This window comes from Berghia stephanieae, chromosome 6, assembly GCF_034508935.2.
Source record: "Berghia stephanieae isolate SIO BIC M18660-M18661 chromosome 6, UCSD_Bste_1.3, whole genome shotgun sequence".
NCBI lineage: Eukaryota > Metazoa > Mollusca > Gastropoda > Nudibranchia > Aeolidiidae > Berghia > Berghia stephanieae.
The window spans coordinates 64529150-64551774 of record NC_088365.1 but is presented as its reverse complement, the minus strand read 5'-3'; the positions used below and the strand labels follow the sequence as shown (position 1 = coordinate 64551774).

General features: G+C 34.0%; 2 protein-coding genes across 6 annotated transcripts in view; one reads left to right on the top strand and one right to left on the bottom strand.

The window, feature by feature from the left end:
* LOC144975446 (protein DD3-3-like) overlaps positions 1–1113 on the bottom strand; it is a 33346-nt gene extending 32233 nt beyond the window's left edge. Inside the window, exon 1 of the mRNA XM_078919516.1 lies at positions 454–1113. Within this exon, the coding sequence (XP_078775642.1) occupies positions 454–551 (98 nt within the window). The 5' untranslated portion in view covers positions 552–1113. The remainder of the gene's footprint in view (positions 1–453) is intronic.
* Positions 783–20566, top strand: LOC144975447 (protein DD3-3-like). Of its 5 annotated transcripts, none has more exons than XM_078919518.1 (14): positions 783–904; positions 2550–2729; positions 4071–4151; positions 5794–5974; positions 6728–6901; positions 7428–7617; positions 8445–8590; positions 9767–9914; positions 10640–10744; positions 12639–12701; positions 13560–13849; positions 14968–15039; positions 15390–15561; positions 16140–16782. In XM_078919518.1, exons 2-14 carry the CDS (start codon positions 2571–2573, stop codon positions 16348–16350), a joined length of 1992 nt encoding a protein of 663 aa, XP_078775644.1. In that variant the 5' UTR covers positions 783–904; positions 2550–2570; the 3' UTR covers positions 16351–16782. The 5 variants fall into 5 exon arrangements, with proteins under 5 accessions (XP_078775644.1, XP_078775646.1, XP_078775643.1 ...); XM_078919520.1 differs by having other exon boundaries at positions 849–893; XM_078919517.1 differs by lacking the exon at positions 783–904 and adding an exon at positions 1142–1276 and having other exon boundaries at positions 16140–20566.
* The last annotated feature ends 2059 nt before the right edge of the window (positions 20567–22625 follow it).

Here is a 22625-nt window from a genome sequence, read left to right as displayed (position 1 = left end):
AATAATAAATCATATACTATTTTTTCAGGTTGTAATAAAACATATATTTTGAAACGATCAGAAGGTAGGTTCAAATAATATGGTAGAATAGCACTGCCTTAAAATTTATAATTATGTACCTAGTTTGGTTGTGGCCATGATTGTTAGGTATACAAAATGTGTAGATTTATCGGGAGGTCTTCCGAAAGCTCCTACATCCCCAGTATTCTTGTTCTAGTAGGGGGTTTGGGAGGGGGGGGGGGAGACTTTTTTTTTATAAAAAAAAAGTTTCCCCCCTCCAAAACCCCCTACTAGAACATTATAAAAAACAAGATTACTGAGGGGATGTAGGAGCTTTCGGAAGGCCTCCCGATTTATCAATTCGCAAATAACAAGCACAACGGTAGCGGTAGTCTGGTATGGTTTTTAGTACTTACAAATTAAATAACATTTGAAAGAAATGTATTTTCCTACCTGGGATTGTGTAAATAAACATCTCCAGCGATGAAAACAATAAATAAATTAAGTAATACACATATAACCGAAAGTTCTTTGGGGCGAATGTTTCTCATTGTGTCACTTCAGTGGAAACGATAATAAACAAAATGTCGACGTCGTTTGTCAAGTTATTTTATGTCAGAATAATTTTCACTTCAGGTTTTCTCAATGAGATATTTTATATTTATACAAACAGATATGATTGATGAATAAATGAAATCCTTTATCTATCGTCTCTATCCATATAAGGCGAAATAATCACGAAAACTCAGATGACACTCTTGCTCCGCCTTCCATGACCTCGGGTCAGGACTCTGTGTTTACTTCGCATCGCTGGTTACTTCCTACTGTGTGTAGTAGTGTTGTAAGTGGGTGCGTCATTCACAGGATCCTATGCTGACAAATTAATCGGCTTGGTATATCGCCTGTAAATTAATATTTTCTGCGTCATAAAGTTTTAAAGTAACGTTTTTGTGTGGAAATTTACAATTATCAGTTTTGATTATTGCTGGTATTAAATTGGCTCATGAAAATAATAGATCTAAATTTTAACTACGCTAAATAAAGGGGATTCCCCAATGACGTCATGAATGAATGAAGTTCGTGACCCGACGGCTGATAGACAAGCACCACTCTGAGCCAAAGTGGGTGTGTTTTCAATTTTGACACACATCTGACAAAGCGTGTCGAGTGTCGAGCCTTGTCAAGTGTTTATTACTTAAGAAAGGACGGAAAAGGATTAATATAAAATTATGATTCGGTGATCTCTTGGATAATTGTTTTACTTACTGATACCCAAGTATGGAATGAATATTGGTTTAAATTTTAAATACTGTTTATTATTATTATAATTAGATAGCTAGCTCGATTAGATTTTGTTCCTGCTTGGACGAGTTATATATAAATATGAATATTGTCTGAAGCCTATATTTTTTATCTTTAGCCATAGATTGCCTTCAGTCAGGGATTTTCAAAGCTTTATTTAACTTGTTCTGAGGTAAATGTTGCCTTTAAGATATTTGTGGGCGAACTCAGAGAATGGAATTAGAACGTCAATTTCCTTCCTTTTTATCTTATATTAAATTTAAATAACTAGGGCTAGGGTGAATTTGGGGCAACAGTTCAATGTTTCTCTTTTTATTCGTTTGTATTAGTTTAAGCATCGATTTTTTTCAACTGATTTATAATTGTTTTTCTTGTGTATGACGCTCAAAGAGGAGGCTGTTGGATGCGGGGCGTGTGTTATTTGATATCTAACTTGATTAAAAATCTTCTAATTTTACTTAAATAAATGTGAATATAACAAAGTTCAGGAGCAGGCACTGTTGTAAGATATAAAGCTTATGCTTAATGATTATATTTTTTTACAATGGTACTACTACTACTACTACTACTACTACTACTACTACTACTACTACTACTACTACTACTACTACTAATAATAATAATAATAATAATAATAATAATAATAATGATAACAATTATTATTATTATTATTATTATTATTATTATTATTATTATTATTATTATTATTATTATTATTATTATTATTATTATTATTATTATTATTATACAATAATAACGAAAGAATTAATACATATAAATGGATAAATGAATAAATAAATAATCGGCGTTCCTCAACAAAGGCTGATTAATTTATACGTTTATTCATTTAATCTATTTATTTATTTATTTTGCAAGTTTTTGCGTTAATCTTTCTATCTGTCTTGTCCAACAGGGTATCATGCACACCTTTTAAAATAGCAGCAGCAGCAGCAGCAACAGTAGTAGTAGTAGTAGTAGTAGTAGTAGTAGTAGTAGTAGTAGTAGTAGTAGTAGTAGTAGTAGTGGTGGTGGAAGCTGAAGTAGTAGTTTTAGCAGCAACAATGCCAAAAGCAACAGCAAAATCATTTAGAATTTTAAAAAAGTAGTGTGGTGATAAAGTAATGATATTTCAGGTAGTTTAGACCTTTGAAAAAAATGCATCAATGTGTTCCTGGTCTTTATAATTGGTTTTTCTGACCACAATAGCATTACACTCTTTTAAAAAAATATTTCGTATTCTTCCCCAGCGTAAAAAGGAAAAGAAAACAATGGCGTTGAGAGGAGGTGTGACACGTATGTTGTTTGTGTGTTTTCTGGCCACCATAGTCCAAGCTGACCTGTATCTTCACGTACCCAGGGGCAGCAATAATCGGTTGAATGAGAAAAGTGCTACAAGAAAGAATGCGAACAGAATGTTTGACAGCCAGGTAAAATAGTAATAATGTTTTGAATTTGTTAATTATAAATATAAAGGAAGATTGGGAGGAGGAGGAGGAAGGAGGAGGAGGGAGGAGGAGGAGCAGGAGAAGAAGAAGAAGAAGAAGAAGAAGACCGAGAATAAAATTAATGATAATAACAGAAATAAGAATAATAATAGTAATAATAATAATAATAATAATAATAATAATAATAATAATAATAATAATAATAAGAAGAAGAAGAAGAAGAAGAAGAAGAAGAAGAAGAAGAAGAAGAAGAAGAAGAAGAAGAAGAAGAAGAAGAAGAATATGAGGAGCAGGAGGAGAAAGAGGAGTAGACTAAAGTAGAACTAGGAGGAGAAGGTAAGGAGATAAAAACAAGAAACTCATTTTTAATCACATCTGTAGATGATATATGCCAAAGCTTATTTATTATTATTATTTATTTTTTTAAATTCGAAAGTTGTTTTTTTTATTTTTTTTTTGTTTCCATTGCCATAATGTGACAAAGACATCCATCATAATCAGGGAACTTAATTTGATAGAGGTGATCCAATGGCTCAATGAATGCTATGCATTCAGGTAAAATACTCACAACATCCACCAGCCACATTTAACTTACCAACACACAAAATTGTGCGCAACCTTATAATCTGATTGATATAATTTAGTGATAAATAATCATCGACAGGCTGTCTAAAAATAATAACAAAGAGCCGAGTGACATGAACTTTGTTCTTTCTATAATGTAATGTGTCGTTTAATGTGTCAGGCGGAACAAGATTATGAAACTGAATTTCAAGTGGGAATGGTTAAACTTAAACTTGAGCTTTTATATAGCGCAATATCCACTAAACATGCTCAAAGCGCTTTGCAAGGGGTTCCTGGCCAACAGCAACACTTAACATGTAGGACAGGACATGACGTCTATTAGGCGATATAACATTTTTTTTCGGACAAAGACAACTATGTTAACGGCCAGCTACTCATTTTACACCTGAGTACGGTGAGAGAATGTGAGTAAAGAGCCTTTTCCAAGGACTTAACTATGCGCTGAGCAAGGTTCAAACCCAGGACCTTCCAATCTGAAAGCGAGTGTCATACCACAAGACCACATAGCTGTTGGAATGGTTAACATTACAAATTTGAAACTTAGTATTGTGAGAATTAAACATTCCTTTTTCTCCACCGAGCATATTGAGTAAACTAAAAATTCACACCCTATACCTGAAATTCAGATTTTAGTATTTGAGCCACATGAATTGAGATGTTGCGTCAACAGTGCATGGCTTTAGTCATTTTTTTTTTTTTCTTCATTTTTGTTGTCATTGCCTTCACTTTAACTTTCAGAATAATAATCGTGGGGGTTACAATGTAGGAGATAAAGATGATGAAGCAAGTGATGATGATGCAGACAAGCAGTATAATATGGTGAGTATGGGAATTCTTGAATACAGACATTATTTTATATTTTATCAGGGTGTAGTGGGAACTTGTAAGGGAAGTGTTTTGGGGAACTTGATAGCTCAGCTGTTAGAGCCCTCTCCTCACAAGCAAAGAGATTTGTGTTGATCTTGGGTGCAGTCCAGATTGTTTCTGCCTGACCTCTCAGTCCATTCAGCAGTGATTACTTAGCTGGATGTGCTAAATCTGATGGAAAGTACTTTGTGATAGGCTTGCGTCTTATCCAAAGGGTGGCAAGTAATTGCTGCTTTCTGTTTAACGCTGTAGAAACTGAAATAATCTCAAGCTTCATGCCCCCCCCCCCACGGCTCTGAAGAACTAGACAGTATGTGGTTCAAATGAGTTAAATACAAAATGATGAAACACATCTGAAGAACAAAACCATCTTTTTTTCTGACTAGATGTAAAAACGGCCTTGTCTCTCATCTATATAAATTTGGTGTGACGTTTTATCATTTTCAAATTCTTTTTGTTGTTGGCTGAAGAAGAGTTTTGAGTTGAGTACATTCCTATTTGTTTTTTTGAATTTTTGATTATTGTTTTTTTCTGCTCTGAAGCTGTTTTATTCATTTTCGTTACAATTGGCTTCAACTGTCGTGACGTCACTTCCCTCATAATGACGCATAGTAACTTAGTAACTGGTTCTAAACTATCGGAACAATGGTGGACACCCTTATGAAATACTTCTCCAACGAACATAAAAGTGTATTCAGAGGATAAAAACATTATAAATCTTATTATATTTTGACATTTACACACTATGATCACATGACATGTAAAAAAGTTCTAGTCAGCATGAAGTATTGATTTTATTTGTTTAGAACCAAGCTGCTCGTTGCTGGGCGGATGTGACATCAGACTATCGAATCCAATTTATAGTTTCTTTCAAGTAAATGTTCATCATGACTGATTTTACTACCTCTTTAGGGGCAGCATGACTCAGCGGAATGGTCATTGCTTTGAACCTGAAAGGTACCGAGTTTGAATATCAGCTGCGCTGTGTGGCCTTGAGCAAGTCACTTCACACTAGCTCAGTTTGTGGCACTGCATTGTGGCTGACGCCTGGGTTATTCCTGTCTTCCCTTGGAATAGACTCTAAAGACAAATTTCTCCTATGGGATGAATAAAAGGAATTTTGTTTTTATTTATTTGTTGTTTTTTTTTCATTTTTATATTTTGTTTTTCTGTCTGGAGGTTTTTGGATAGTTTGCTGATCTTTGGAGAAATCGATTTTTAAAATTTTCTTTCTTACACGTTTGTGTTTGTGTTTTTTTTTGTTTTTTTGTTTGTTTGGGTTTTTTTTTTTGTAGGGTTTGTTTGGGTTTGTTTTGTTTTTTGCGGATGTTTTTGTTTCTTCAAATTGGTGACGAGGAATAGAATCTCTTAAAAATTATATTCATGCAAGTTTTATTCAGTTCCTCAGTTAACAATCCTATGAGTCAATAGGCGTTTGTATTCTATGCAATAGAAATGTAATATGATATGGCCTTCTGGGGAATAACTGTTACATCACATAGTCCACTTAGCATGCTCTTTACTATGACAGTGTGCTTTACAAATTTTAATCACATAATTTTTTTAATTTTTTTCAACTCTCTCTCTGCTACAGAAATATTTCCAAAGCGGTCCCTGGAAGACACTTTCAGGTGACAAAGGTAAAAGCAAGTTGACCATTGAGTGGACAAACCAGCATGGCTGTGGGGGTAACGAGAACAGCAGTCCTCAGAAACAGAATTGTGACTTGGTGTTGCAGTACATGTGCCAGGACATTACGGGAGACAACAAACCAGGTTTGTTTCCTCGATTCATTTTTCAGTTTTGTTTCTGATCACCCAAATTTCTCACATTTATTTATAATGCTGAGTAAATTAAGGTATGGAGAGGTGCCAAATGAAAACAGAGAATAAAAAGTCACGGGGTCAGGGCCAAACTCAGGATTCAATTGACACCACACACCCGCCTGGCCAGGAGAGAGAAGACAGCGAGCGGTTGCACAACCGACTGACAAAAATATGGCTTCCAAGCTTAGTACCAATCGAATAAAAAGTCACGCGGTCAGTGAGAAACTCAGGATCCAATTGACACGACACTTTCAGCACATTTATTTATACTATTAAAACCAACCAGAATTCTCCCCAACAGTGATCGGGTAGCGTGCTCCATTAGATCTGGCTGACTGTATTAATCAAGAGACTGGTATCCATCTTATAGGGTAGCAACCAATAGGACAATGGTAACACAACAATGGTATTGTCTGTCAATATTCAAAGTAGCCTGAGAGGTATGTTGTCCCTCGTTAAAGTATAGTATGCATCAGTAGAGTAGTCCTTCAGAGGCCTATGAGGTTTATATGGCATGAAATAGACAATAGCAACTGCTTGCAACCCTTTGGATAGGATGCTTGACTAGCGAATTTTTCCTCATTACATCATCATTACTTATTACAGCCATTTGTATATTTCATTTTTTTTTCAGTGCTTTTGTGTAGATTTTGACCTTTCATTTACTCTATTTAACTGAAAATTTTAAAACATTCTTAACAGATGAAGACGATATTCTCCGGAATGGTGTAGAAACCAAAACTCAAGACTACACAGAAGCGAGGAAAAACAATGTCAATGATAAGAAACGAAAGTCCAACAACGTGAAGGAAAATCGAGGACTCCACGAATCTTGGGACTGGTACAACAAATGTTACCTAAGGGGAAGAAACCTCGGTAAGTTGATCCGTTTTCGGTTTTGTACAAGGCAATTAGTTTTCAACTATTTAATTCCACCCCATCGATCTGTTTTTTTTTTAGTAATGTATTAATGTTTTCAATGTTTTTTGTTACTGGTTGAAGAAGGGTTTTGAGTCTGAAACGTTTTGCGATTGGTATTTTGTTCTTTTATGAGGTAGTTATATTCATTTTTCTTTATTACTTTTTACAGTCGACAGATCATAGCAGCTTATTATTACTTTAACTTTTCACTGCTGCATCACCCCCCCCCCCCTCCACACCGCCCCCTTTACCTTCACTCAACTCTTCCTGGTGTCTTCACCAAATCTCCCACTCTGGTTAATAACACAGTGATGAAGTCCCTCAAGATGTGAGTTATTAGACGGTACTTGCCATGTTATGGATCTCATTAATCTGTGGAAATGCACTGTGCTCATGTTCCCATCTTTATACCAGATGAGTTCCTGGACTCTCTATGCGTAGTTATATCTCTGAAATTTCATTTTCATCTTACTCCAAACAGGCCTATTCACAGCAGATCAAAAATTGGCTAATAATAAGATGGGCTACAGCAGCGCCATCTACACACGCCAAAACCCAACAGGCAACCGTTATGGATATGAGTGTCCTGAAGAGAGGGATTATTTCCCTTACTGGCATCCCACCCCATGGAAGGATATTGCTGTACTTGCTGAGAATGCATCTATGTGCAGGTATACAAATGAATTTCTTCATTGATATTATTTCTTTATAAAAAGTTGTACATTGGGCTGATATTTTGAATTTGACGATATCAATTATAGATATTTATTAATGCACATTATTCGTCATATAGAAGAGAAAACATTTCATGAAATAAGATTTATTGTAAATATTGGTTCTCATGAACGTTGACTATATCTATGTATATATTTCTATTAGTATTGATAGATGTCCTGTAGAATGAACAGTGCTCGATAAGTTTATTCATTTAGAGCATATAAAGGAATAAAACAGAACTCACATACAGATGTTTGAAAGCTTTGTGTGCATATCTTCTATCTCATGGTCTTTATTAGAGCACAACCCACTTTATTCTGGAATACTGTTGGTTGTCCTCCAGTAAAGACATGAAATTGGCCAGATTGAAGATATTCACACAAAGCAGTCAAACAGCTGTATGAGTCATGTTTTACTCCATGTATATATATACATATATTTATTGTAAATGTTTTTAAAGAAAGTTTGAGCCGACATGTACATATATGCAGGTCTGACAACTGTACCCGCTTATGGGCCTAGTTTAAAATTGTTGTAATGGACAATATTTTGTATCATTCTTTGAGACTTCCATTACAATAAGGAACCCAAAAGGAATGGGGTTATCAGACCTAGAAATAAATGCACCTAGGTTTGAGCCCAAAATATTTTTTTGTTACATATTTTGTTCTTTTTAGAAGCCATGATATAATTTATCTGTGTTTCAGAATTTGACTTTCCTTCCTATCTTTTTTTTTTCAAGTCGTCTGACCATTTACATCATGATTATTTTTACGCACAGTCACTATCAAGACAAAAGCTTTAACCGTCAGTCCTACGGGGAATGCGTCGAGTCTGAGGGTTGGTCCCGATACAACAACAAGGTGGATTGTGAAAAGGAGGGTGGAAAATGGGTTGAATTTTACAACTATCTGGAGAAAGATTCAGGTAAGATGGAGTTTAAACTGACTAGCTCAGCCAAATCAAGCCTTATTGTAATAATCATTATAATATCATATCAGTTTTAAAAAAAAGATATTGATAAATAGATTTGTGTATTTGTATTAATTTCTCTTCTTTCTCAATCATGCTTTGTAAACTTCACAGCACTATAGATGGAGCGAAATTGACGTCACTCATGTCTGTGGTGTTGTTTTTAGAGAGACATTTTAATGATTAGTTCTGGGTAGGGATCCTGACCTCCCATAGTGGGCGGGGAGGTACATGCTTTGTCTTCTATCCCCCTATACCCGTTTTCCAATTGTTTCCTGTCGTTGTCTTGGAATGATATTACTTAGTTTTGTCCGGACCCTGGCCGGAGTTCCTTGGCTAGGAGGGAAACAGTCGAATGTATAGTTAGAATTTTGGGAGATGATATTTTTTTCCTTGTAAATCATCTCTCTATTATGCATTGTATTATGCTTAGTTTACATATTATATTATTTGATTTGTAAACATTTGAGTGTATTCCTCTTGGTTGGGACCTGTGCTTGTGTCTGGATGAGACTTTTAGGTGATCTCAAACTAAGTACTTTGATAGTGTGCTCTTGGAATCTACATCCGTTTCCTATTTGAACCAATTCCCCTTTGTCTCACCTTTTCTTTTGTGCTTTAATTGTAATTTTAGAACTTTTTACTATCCCATTTTCTTCCTTTTTACTGGCGCTGATATGACCTTAATGTGTTGCAAGCGCCGTAAAACCCTTAAAAACAAAAACAAACAAACAATGATTAGTTCTCACAAAAATTCTTTGATTCAGACTTACACGTAATTCTGTGTGTTAGTCCATTATATTCGGCTGGCAGATGCTGTGAGTATTTTACTTACACACATAGCACCAATACTATGTCCCAGCATGCTGCATTGAACTGAATTTTCATTTCAAACAGGACATGTCATCTCATATGCGCCATTAAAAAATATCCATTCCTGAGTCAACTGAGACAATGAGACAAAAAGCATGTGGCTATGCGTATAGGCAGTATTATTATTTTTAATCACTTGCTTATCAACTGCCTGTGTCATTTCATAAAAGATTAACTGGAAATGGGTCACCATTGTTCCCTGTCTTGAACCAGTCTGTTGCATTCGTCTTAATCATTACTTTCTTTTTTTGTCATCAGACAAAACTAACAAGAACAGCTGTGAGAGGACCAAGACAGCCGGCTTGGTGTACAAGTGGGCTGTTCCCTATGACAGCACAGATGATAACAAGCCTGAGTGTCTGGTTTTGTTAGATAAACCCGATTGTATTGAAGCCCCCTGGTCCAGGTAATCAAGTGTTTTTTTTCTTCTGTTTCTTATTATACCCTTATATTTCTATATTATTATCGTCATTGATTTTTTTTTCACCACAGTAAACATAAACTTGAGCTCAAAGGGCTTTACAAGGGGACCCAAGCCAATAGCAACATTTGACATGTAGGATGAAACACGATGCCTGTTTGGCGATATTACAATTTTCTTTTCCATTATACACAACGCTGGTATTCATTTTACACCTTAGTACCATGAGAGAATGTGAGAACAGATCCTTTTCCAAGGACTCAACTATAAGCTGCTTAGAGCAGGACTCAAACCCAGGACCTTCTGGGTCACAGTTCAATATCTTTACCTCTTACCACGTGACACACCCCCCCCCCACCTTGCCATTATGAATAAATAAATAAATTAATATGACAATTTATAGAGAGCATTTCCTCTGATTCACCATGCCAGTTGTCCTTCACAGTTTTTCATATTAATTTTCCCAAATAAAAGCAATTTAGGTTAACTCAACTTTCATAATTTGGATGTCATCGTTTATTTTTTAGATTTTTTATTTTAATTTTGTATGGCACATGGCTTAAATAGTAATGATGTGTCACGTATGTAAAGTTATCTGAGTGTAAAAACTCTGTCATCTCTTATCCTTTTTTATTGTCATTAATGTTTTGTGTACAAAATCTGCAAATCTGAGAGTAATACAAACAACTTTTGTAAATTTCTTTGATTAGATCGAACCATTTAGGAAATGGCAGAGATGGCGTTCCATTGTCCTATACGTGGACTTTGCCTCATTTCCCATCAAACAAAGACAAGAGATGTGTCTACAGAATGAGGTGAGTCATTCATTTACGCATTTACACTTAGTTTTATGATTATTTCCCAGTCGTTTAACCCTCTCCTTACCAACTGTGGTGGGAAAATCGTCACACCATTACGATACAAACAGCATTTGCCCTATTCAGACTTGTTTTACAAATCACAAAATTTGAAGAAAAATCTTTATGTTTACAAGAACTTAATGTTGTTTTTGCAAATATTGTTTTGCTCAAAATATTATGTATAAAATGTACTTATTGCTTTTGAATTTGAGTTAAGAATTTCATTTTGTGTGTTTGGTCTGCATGATATTCAGTAAAAATCTTGAATATAGTTGGTCAGGAGAGAGTTAACAGAAACCAATTTTAAGATATAAATAGTAGTAATATTGATAGAGAACTTTATCTTTCAGTTGATTTGTTTTCAAAAGATAGATTGATTCAAGTTTCAATTTCATGCAATAAAAAAGGTATTGTATGCCCATCTCTGCTAATCTTGCAACAAATCAAATGAACTATTCCAATTACAATTCCACGTTTCATTGTTTTATTCTGATGTTCATATTTAAAAAAAAAATTTTAAAAGCCTCAGCATTTATATACCGCAATATCCACTAAACATGCTCAAAGTGCTTTTCAAGTGGTCCCAAGTCAACAGCAATGCTTAACATGTAGGACAGGCATGGTGCCTGTTAGGCAATATTCCATTTCTTTTTTACAGAAACAAAGCTGTTAACGGTCAGTTAATCATTTTACACCTGAGTACGGTGAAAAAATGTGAGTAAAGGGACTTTTCTGAGGACTAAACGTTGCACTGCTCAGAACCAGACCTGGACCTTCCAATCTGAAGTTCATGTTTATGTAAAAAATACATTTGAACGATGCGTACAGGATCTTTCAATATCTACTATTTCAAGTGGAGGGCTATTCCATTCCTACATTGTTCTTGTATGTGTTGATTTGTGGGTATGACGGATGGAATTTGTCGTTGTGGTTGAGCATGGTGAAGTATCGTTTGCTATTAGTTTTCATGTAATGGGAAAACTTATGTGTGGCTCAGTGGCTCAGTCATACATAGCATCCTCTTGTCACAAAAGTCAAACAATGAGGTGGTCAGATGGGTGGCTGTAAGCATGGAAAATTCTTTTCTCGACATTGTGTTCTTAAATAAGACAGAGATAAAGATAAAGGAAGTAAATCTGACTCATGTATGAACAACACAAAACAAACGACGTTTCGGCCCTTGGCCTTTATCAAGTAAACACAGAATACATTCTGTGTTTACTTGATAAAGGCCAAGGGTTGAAACGTCGTTTGTTTTGTGTTGTTCATTCATGAGTCAGATTTACTCCCTTTATCTTTATCTCCATTTTATTGAATCATTTAGGCACCTCTATTTATTAGTTTTAAATAAGGCACTTTACACACATTACCCCACTCGACTTAGGTGGGAATGATTACCTGGCTACTGGCTGTGATGGATATTGTAAGCCTGTTATCACAAAAAGGATGCCTAACAGGGGACTGATACTGTATCAATTGGAAATATGGTTCCATATGCTTGAGGAATAAATTAAATATTGTGAATGCATTGAGTATGGTTAATTTATGGAAATGCAGTATATAAATGTTCATTTTTATTTATTCATTTCTTTTTTGACTGATTTGTGGAATGAGTTTTCTCTGCCTGAATGGAACGACGGCCATTTCAATGAATGAGTAGCTGCCATCACATGTCCTAGCTGTGTTGTGCAGCAGTTTGTTGTGTGTACTGTTTGAACCAGCTTCTACTCTATGAGTCCAACAAGGCTTCTGTTTTTTTTTCAAAGATAAATTTTATTTTTATTTTTGAAGTTGTTCATGAATAACGCCTTCACGGTCGTAATTGAACATTTCTTCTTTCCTTTTCCAGATACAACATATCTACAGATGATTATGATCCTTACCACACAGACTCCAAGCAAAATGAACAATTGTAAGCCTATTTATAACTACTTTAACTTTACACGGACAGACCAACTGGCTTCATTCAGTCTATTGCAAAGTACTTTCCACCAGATCTAACAGACCCAGCTACCCAATCACTGCTGGGTGGACAAGGGGTACAGAAAAAACTCTCGACTGCATTCGGGATCGATCTCGGTCCCTTTGCTTTTGAAGCGAGTGCTCTACCAACTACCCTATCGGGACCCCCGCCAATCTGATAAGTCAATGCAATTATTGACTTGCTTTAACATTGTTGGAATTGACAATATTTTGGGTTAGTTTGAGAGTATTTTCAGAAGACCCAATAGCTCAGTTGATAGAACACTTGCTTCATACACAAAGGGACCAAGATTGATCCTGGGTGAAGTCGAGGTTTTTTTCTGCCCCCCCATCCCTCCCTGTCCATCCAACAGTGATTGGGTAGTAGCTGGTTCTGTGAGATTTGGTGGAAAGAATTTTGCAATCGACTAACATCCAAACTGAAGGGTTAGCCATTGCTATTGTCTGTTTCAACTTTTCCAACTTCTGTTAATTTTATAATTATATAAGACATACAACCTCAAAACGGTTTTATGTCGAGATGATTTAGAAGATGAAAATTTAATTTATAGTCATAAGTATAAAACTTGGCTTAAGTTGATGTTTTATTGAAGACAATAGACATAGTTTCTCAAAGTAGAAGAAAAAAAAACCCCAATTAAAATTTTAGATTACTGATCAATTTTACTTGAAAATTAGTTTTAAGCATCTGATGCATTGCAGTTTGAAGTATTGGGTTACAAATTGACTCATTTCACTTGTATTAAATCATTATTGTACCAACGTCACCAATTGTTTCAAATTTCAGCCCTGTTAAATCACCAATTCACCAAAACCCATACGTATACGTGATGTCCAAGCAATCTCCGTTACGCCTGGCCATCAACACAGCCCAATACGGTCGAGTGTTTCAGGACAGAAGCCACGTTTTTATTCTTCGGCATCGCCCCGATGACCTGATGCAGTCTCACATCCACAACTTGAACGTCCGTGGAAAGAGAGGCAACATCGTTCAAGTCTATCCAGCAGTTGAATACGATTTTGCCCCGAACAATCTGGAGATTAAGAAAGACGATTTGGTACACATCCAGTGGACAGGTAGATCTTGGAGTAGACGATTTTTAAAAATTTGAATTTTAGCAATTTTTCTTTTCTTCCCATCTTCCTCCCTTTTATCTTTTTTCTTCTTCTTCTTCTTCTTCTTCTTCTTCTTCTTCTTCTTCTTCTTCTTCTTCTTCTTCTTCTTCTTCTTCTTCTTCTTCTTCTTCTTCTTCTTCTTTCTTCCTCCTTTACTTGCAGTCCACCTTTGGTGTATTGTCGCAAGTTTTACATAAGCAATATTTAACATGACATAGTTGTATGGTGTAGTATTCTTATAACATGATCCAAATAATGTGTGGTTATTCCAAAGTCGAATTGTTGATGGCATAAAGGATTAAACATGACTTTGTAATTTCGAAATTGGTGTTAGGTATCGTTGGTCGTGACCCCTTGTTCTTGAAATTGTTGGTCTTGGTTGGAGTGTGTAGTTTTTGACTTCTACCAGACCTTTAAGCATCTTATAAAATATTGTTACTTTAGCTCTTTTAATTCTTTCCTCGAGTGTTGTCCAACCCAAGTTCATTACAATGCCGGTTACGCTAAAGGTTGTGACCATGCGAGCTGTCTTCTGAGCTGCCTTTTGATGCACCATTTTATTTTATTTTTTTTATTTCTCTCTTATTATATGACGTCTATTTTCTTGTTTCTGATTCTGTTTTGTCTTTTCAATTAAGTACAAGAGTCACCTACACCAATTTCTCTGTAGCTATAAGATATTAGATCTGTAGTTCCATATACACATTTTTAAACTGATTTTGACATTGGTGCATTATAATGATAATAATAATAATAATAATAATAATAATAATAATAATAATAATAATAATAATAATAATAATAATAATAATAATAATAGTAATAATAATAATAATAATAGTAATAATAATAATAAATAATAATAACAATAATAATAATAATAATAATAATAATAATAATAATAATAATAATAATAATAATAATAAAATATTATTATTATTATTATTATTATTATTATTATTATTATTATTATTATTATTATTATTATTATTATTATTATTATTATTATTATTTTTATTATTATTATTATCATTATTGTTGTTGTTATCATTTATTCATAATTTCCATTCATCACTCAGGTTCCAACACCCACAACAATGGCAACCCTGCTGGAGACGGACAGGCTGGGTCAGCAGGAGAAGGAAAAGCTGGTAAGACTTGGACCCTGACACGGTCTTGCATTTTTCTTTCTTGCTTTATCTGGCACCTTTCATACACACTTGTTCAGTTCTTTATCTTGCATGGTGCCTGCTCCTTAATTTCTTAATTTGATATTATTTTTAGATAGTCTGTTAGTAGTAAGTACTCACTAAATTATGTCAATCAAGACTATAATCATTAAAGATGACAGACAGTTTTGTGTGTTGGTGTGTTTAATTTGGCTGGCAAATGTTGTGAGTATTTTTCATAAATGTTTAGCATCAATTTATGAAGTTGATCTAAAAACCTGCATAAATCTTGTGGTTGAAATTTAATTAATTCCATCATCATTTCACGACAGGCACTGACAGGAGCAACTTTGTGGAACTGTCGGACAGGAGTGGCAATTTCCCCAGCCCCTTTGAGAACACCAAATTGTTTGACGCCGTCGAAGTGGCTTGGATCTACCACGGAAAGAAGTCGATTGCCCTGAGGGATTTAGCCATAGACATGGCATCAGCTGGTTATTATAGGCAAGTCATAAAAGAAAACAAAAATAAAGTCCTTCAGAGCCTTTAGACCCATGGAGTCGGAGTTTATCACTCTTTCTATACCGTGAAATGGACAATAGTAATTGCTTGCAACCCTTTGGATAGGATGCCAGTCTCTTGCAAAGTACTTTCTGTCACATCTAACAGACGCAGCTACCAAATCACTGGTGGGTGGACAGGGTTGTTAGAAAAAAAATAATCTCGACTTCAGTTGAGTTTTTGCTTCGTACCCGAAAGGTACCAAGTTCAATTACCTGCTGCTGCACTGTGTGGCCTTGAGCAAGTCAGCTCACCTTAGCTTAATTTGTGGAGCTGCACTATGGCTGATGCCTGGGTTATTCCAGTCTTCCCATGGAATAGACCCTAGAGACAAATGTCCCCTATGGGGTGAATAAAGGGAATTTATTCACTTATTTATTATTTATTATTATTTTAATATAGTAGGAGCCATGAAAAAATTGACGGAATTTTTTATTTTGTTTTAATGGTTCACTATATAGTTTTGTCCATGACGTGTATAATTTGTTTGAAATATGACGTTATCTTGTATCTTCTCACAGATGTGCCAGTAAAACGAGCTGCCCAGAAAGAGAACACAAAAATTATCTGGTTTCAACCAAAGATAAGATGAATAATCTACTCGATGATGCACCGGCTTCTTATGAAGGAGCAGTGCTCCGGTTTGTCAAGAAAGGAACCTATCACTACATGTGTACACGCAATAACAATTTCACAAATCGAAGTCAGAAAGGTGCCATTGTTGTCAAATAAGATTGTAACATTTTAGAATTATTTGCGGGTTAGTTTTTTTCCATATTCAATTTTTTTTTTTTGATGAATATAATAAATAATCTAAAAATGGCCAAAAGTGATTTTAAAGCAACGCAGACTTCATGCGCAGAAACAGATTAGTTTAATACACTTTAAAAAATGTATGATTATTATAAATGCTTAAATAAAAGAAATTTAATAATGCGTACAATCCTTAGTAAAATGCATACAATGAACGAAAATATGTAAGAATACACACTTTTTACAAAATTTGGGCACCACTAAAGTCTTGTTCTGTATCTAAATTACCTTGACATAATACCTTGACCAGTATGAATCAATGATGAAATCATGAAGGTACAAGTCTAATTAAAAATGAGATTGTCTGAAATACTGAAATGTACTAGACTGTAAATATAATCAAAACAAAAATTTTTAATGTTCACCACTTAACCTACAAAAACTAATGACACTATAATGTACTACGATGAAATGCCAATCAAAATTTCAACTCAAGATTATTCGTCCCCAAGTTGAAATCGATGTAAAATATTGAAAAGTTAAGGAAGCATAGTGCAAATTGTTAGCACTGGTTAAATCATGTTTTGTTGTAGGTTTATATTTTTATATCTTTTTACCCATATTGATCAATTTAAGCAGTTTCATACTTTTTTTGGGTCAAGAAAGCGCTATGCAAGTCAGTATTATTATTTATGAGACGCATTGTAATTTGATGAAGATTTCTTTTGTAAATTGTATTTTGGGGTTCCATCTTTTTAAAAAGGGTTAATTCCTGATCAGAATAAATCAGATGTAGAGGTTATCAGTTTATCTGATAGATCAATAGTTTAGTTTTTTTCTTTTGTTCCAAAGGTCTTCAGTCCAGGTCTTAACATTTTATTATAGCGAATGATTACATAAGTATGGCTTTTAAAAGAAAAAGAGTATATCCTTGACCGAATATTAACATTAACAGTAGATAGATAAATACATAAATGACTGAATGTATAAATAAATAGATAAATAAATAAATAAAAATAAATAGATAAATAAAGAAATGCTTACTTAATGTGCATATGGGTTTTTTATTTCTATAGGAAAAACAGTCACATGTCAATAATTTATATCATAATTACATTATTATTTATCTTTTTAATTTCATAAAGATTTGCAACTTTTTACTGACGCACAATTTGAGCATCTAAATCTACACATGTTATTTAACCTCAAATAAAATGAATAAATATGGATATTTTTATTCAATGAATAAACTGTCAGCCAATATTTTAGTTTATGCTGGTCCATACTTTAGAGAGCATAATTCTTGTAATCATATTTCCATAATACTCTGAAACCATATTGTAAAACAATTCGTTATTTTCAATTGTAATATGACCATGAATTTGAATCTTTGATGAGAAAGATAAGCAAAACTATTCACAATTTTCCAAGTTTTGTATGTAGCGATATTAATTTTGGTACGATGCTTTGTTTCATGCCCATTTTGAAAAGGATACAAAACTGTTTTAATACTATATTTGATCCAGCCATTTTCAGCAAAACATTTTTAAAACTTCGGTTGATTTCTGGTGCAAGACGATTACAGGGACTATAATTGATGTAATACATTTTGTTTGTGAAAAATGAAGTAGGGCTCTGGCAGTAATATTTATTAGTTGTAGCTTTACAAAGATTCTTCCTATTTATGATATGTGACCCATCACTACAATCCATTGTTATGTCAGAATGAACGAGATGAGATGTCAACAAATGAATTTATAGGTGAAATCATTCGAAGTACAACTTTTATTTTTTCCAAATTCAGGAATCGATACACACTAATTCTCCTCAATTAAAGACACAAATTTTACTTTGGTTTCATATGTTTTGTATATATAAGCCCATTCCCCAACATCTAAATTATCCCGACATAATACCGTTTTGAAGAGATGGGCCACATTTATTGTTGATGCCTGCTGGTTCAGGTTTACATATTTTATTGAAAATATAAAATTGTTCTCAATTTACACATTCCATGTACAATGCTGATGTTATTGTTATGCCTTTTTTACCATTTAAAATGTATAATATATATATATATATATATATATATATATATATATATATATATATATATATATATATATATATATATATATATATATACATACATACACTTTATGAAAATATCTTCCTGTGGAAATAGAAATGCTATTTCAAAATTCTTATGAGTGGGAGGTGAAAACTTCTAAGTGCCAAAATATGAGATGTATGATTGTTGTATTTGTATCGTTATTTTATTTAGTTGTTAAACTTGTTACTACTACTGTAAATCTATTGTGTTGTTTTTTGTTTGTTTTTGTTTTCTTAGGGTTTTTTGTTTTGTTGTTTTTTGTTTTTTCTTTTTTCTTGTTTTGACTTTAAGAATACGAGATGTAGAAGACATTGAGAAAAATTCCTATATGTATGTGTTTTGTAAAATACAGTGTGTCACCAGCTATTATCACACACTCAACCTTCCAGGCGTTCATTTATTACAACTCAATATCGTTGTTCTGAGTAAAAGTAAAAGGTAATACAAGGGGTTTCGATAAAGATGTAGACATTATAATATAAGCTTCTACGCACACCATTATATAATGACATAATATAAAAGAAGTGTTCATATTTTATTGAATCACCCTCTTAAGTTTTCATTTGCCTTTATGGTCATGAGATCAATGGATCCAGAATTTGTCCTGGTTTCTATTGAATAAAGAGCAATAAATGTAGTAGCCTTTGCTCACTTGCTTCCTTCCCTCCAGGTAAGATGCTGGTCTGTCGTAAAGTACTTCCTGCTGGGTCTAAAGTTGATTCAATCACCCATAAACTCAGGGCTGACAGGTACTATAAGTTAGTATCCATTGTCTGTTGACTGGACAGGGAGATTTCATGATTTAACATTTTTAAAAATTTATATATGACTTAACCTTGGGTGGTTTTGCATTCTTGTCCTTCAATCTACCAGTTCACCATAAACCAGTTAAATGGCATACTCGGGGGAAAATTCGTTTTTAAAAATTTGGCCACAAAACTCGTCCTTCACATATCGATTGATTTAATCGCCTTTATCTTGGCAAAAACTTTCAAACCTGGGACCTCATGAAGTCTTCCTCAAAGCCCCAGGTTTGAGGGGTTTTGCCAAGATGAGGGTCATTTAAATCGATTGATATTCGAAGAAACGGGTTTTCTGGACACATTTTTAAATAGTGTTTTTCCAGTGTACGGCAGTTAACTGGTTAACTAATTGATAACTAGACTCAAAAAAGAAGAGAATTAATCTCTGCTTTTGTTGTGTTTGAAATGAACTCGTGTGTCAGTCACTTTCTTTATCCAATCCATTTTACATGGAACTATGACGGTTGGATTATAATTATAGATTGCAGCAGATTGTATTCTTGTTCTATTATTTTGCCTTTATTATTATTATTTTATTTTTTTTTACCTTTTTCTACTCAATAAGTATTCGTTTGAAATATTCAAAAAGCATCTACAGTATTTTTTTACACAATGTTTTGTCCTAACGGTGACAATATCAGTGGATTGTTTGTTGTGATAAATTCAAAATGCAATAGAAAATTATTTCCCTTGTTTTTGTGTGTGTGAAACAAATTGTTTCGTCTTAATTGTTGCATAATAATAAAAATATTAAATCGAAGAGACAATCTACTGGATAGATTGAAACTTTTAATCTACTTTTTTTGTATATCATTCTTTGTTGTCATACATTGTCCTGTAAATAATTTTCACTAAATTTAATTTCTTTTTTAAGATTATTTATATTGTACAAATTGCCCTATGCAAAACTTGTTCTATTAGAATACCATCTCCTTTCTTTATTATTATTATTATTATTATTATTATTATTATTATTATTATTATTATTTTAACATCATCTGTAAGAAAATGTTCACATCTATTTTTCCCTCCTACTCCTACATCTTCACTTTTGTGAAATAAGTTACGAATAGAAGACCTTGGTACACATTTATGGTAAACGTTTAAGGTTTTGGTATCACGTCATGAGTAGACTTGAACCCAAACTAAAACATGACAATGAAGTCTTTCTATCATGTTATTATTATATCCTCTTCTGGCAGAACTTCAGCAAATAAGATGGTGTTTAATTTTACATATTTGGCTATTAAATTTTACACATATTTACTTACCAATCAAATTCTTATGGTTGTTATGTTTATCTGGTGTTTCGTGTTTCTTAGCTTTAAAATTGATTCTCATTAACAAATAATATCGTGGAACAAACAAACCAAAAAAAAAAAGAAAGAAAAAAGAAAAGAAAGAGTATGCAGTTGGTTATGAATCTACCCCTTAGAAAAGGAAGATGGGTACACAGGTCAGATAAAATGCGGAAATGACCCCAGCTGAGATCAGGACAAAAAACCAGTTAATTTCAATCCAGCACAAGAACTAAAAGACGTATATATAAATAAAATAAATCAAATTCCCTTTATTCAATTTGTCTTTGGGGTCTATTCCAATGGAAGACTGGAATAACCCACGCGTCAGCCGCAGTGCAGCGCCGCAAAGTAAGCTAGTGCAAGGTGACTTGCTCAAGGCCACGTAGTGCACCTGGTAGTCGAACAGTAGCAGAACCTTCCAGGTACAAATATCGCGGGTGGTTGGATGGGAGCATCACCCTTGAATCATATACCTATGATGTTCGCATGGGTGTACGATCCGATAGTGATGTCGTTTCTTCTTCTCTTTACTAGCCTATCCTGCTTCTTTGGTTTGTGATTGTATTTTTGACAGGGGATATTTTTTTCCTGTAAATCCTCTGCCTGTTTGTTCTTGGTTATTTATAATTTAGCTTATGATGATATCTTTAGGTTATGATTTTGATTGACATTTGTACTATTTTTGTTAGATTGCTTGTTTTTTTGTTTCAGCGGTCTCTCATATAACCTCAATTGTGTTGGAAGAGACCTAAAGCAACAAACAAACTAAAAAAGACCATATCGCTGAGCCCCATTGCCCCATACACTTATAGAGGATGGAAGATACTTTTGGAATAATCTTAGAAACTAAAAAAATAAATAACCAAAGTTCGTTCGTGTTTATTAGTAAGTTTAAATTTTAATTTTATTTTTTACATCAAATTCAATTAATTGAAAATTCATTCATGACCTTGGATGTATATTGTCATACTCTGGAAAAACCCATATTTTAAGATTTGGCCAGAAAACTTGTCCTTCAAATATCGATCGATTTAAATGACCCTCATCTTGACAAAAACTCTCAAACTTGAGACTTCGCAAAGTCCCAGGTTTGAGAGTTTTTGCCAAGATGAGGTTCATTTAAATCGATCGATATTTGAAGGACGAGTTTTCTGGCCAAATTTTAAAATATGGGTTTTTCCAGAGTATGACAATATATTACTAACTGGATTCTCGCTCCCTTTTTGGCTTCTCAGACAGCGTGCTACAATCCAGCGAGTACTGTATAAAGCTCAAATGGTGTCAAACCTCTGATTGGTAAGGAAAATAGCATCTCCTACCGCCCCGTCTTTTTTACTAACATTAGTGATACTAATCTCATCATTCATGCATTGTACAAATCATTGGATATAATGTGAAGGACTTTCAAATCGACCGACCTTTTTGTACCCAAGTATTTGAAGGAACTACCAGACAATTAAGTGCTTTCTCTAGAAACAGGGAAAATACAAATTTTGCTGCTTGAAACTTGAAGAAATAAATAACGATAGTCAAATGGCATGGAAGCTTAAATTTAATTAACGAAGACAGATAATGTGGTGTTTTTGGGTTCCCCTTCGTCAACAAAACACGATGAATGAAACACAAAAGACTGGGTGGGGGTTCCTGACCTCCCATATTGGGCAGGTAGGTCGCTAACTGTGTCTTCTATACGATTATCTGTTTTCCAATTTGCTTTTTGTCTTTATCTTGGAATGAGATTACTTGGTTTTGTACTGGCCCTTGTTGGAGTCTGGCTGAGAGGGAAGCAATAGAATGTATAGTTTTGGGAGATTTTTTTTTTCTTGTAAATCATCTCTCCGTTATGTATTGTTATATTTGTTGTTTTGAAAGAATAATGTAGTCATTTAAGTGTGTTCCTCTTTGTGGGATCCTGTGCTGGTGTCGGGATGAGACTTTTAGGTGATCTCAAACTAAGCACATTGATGGTTTGCATGCTCTTGGAATCTACATCTGTTCCCTTTTTGAACCAATTCCCCTTTGCCTTACTTTTTCTTG

Excerpts from the sequence above, each read along its gene's own strand:
- LOC144975447 (XM_078919517.1), top strand. The coding sequence starts at position 2,571 with ATGGCGTTGAGAGGAGGTGTGACACGTATGTTGTTTGTGTGTTTTCTG. Across the intron at positions 15,040-15,389 it reads AGCAGGAGAAGGAAAAGCTG|GCACTGACAGGAGCAACTTT; the intron begins GTAAGACTTGGA and ends ATTTCACGACAG. Across the intron at positions 15,562-16,139 it reads GCATCAGCTGGTTATTATAG|ATGTGCCAGTAAAACGAGCT; the intron begins GCAAGTCATAAA and ends ATCTTCTCACAG.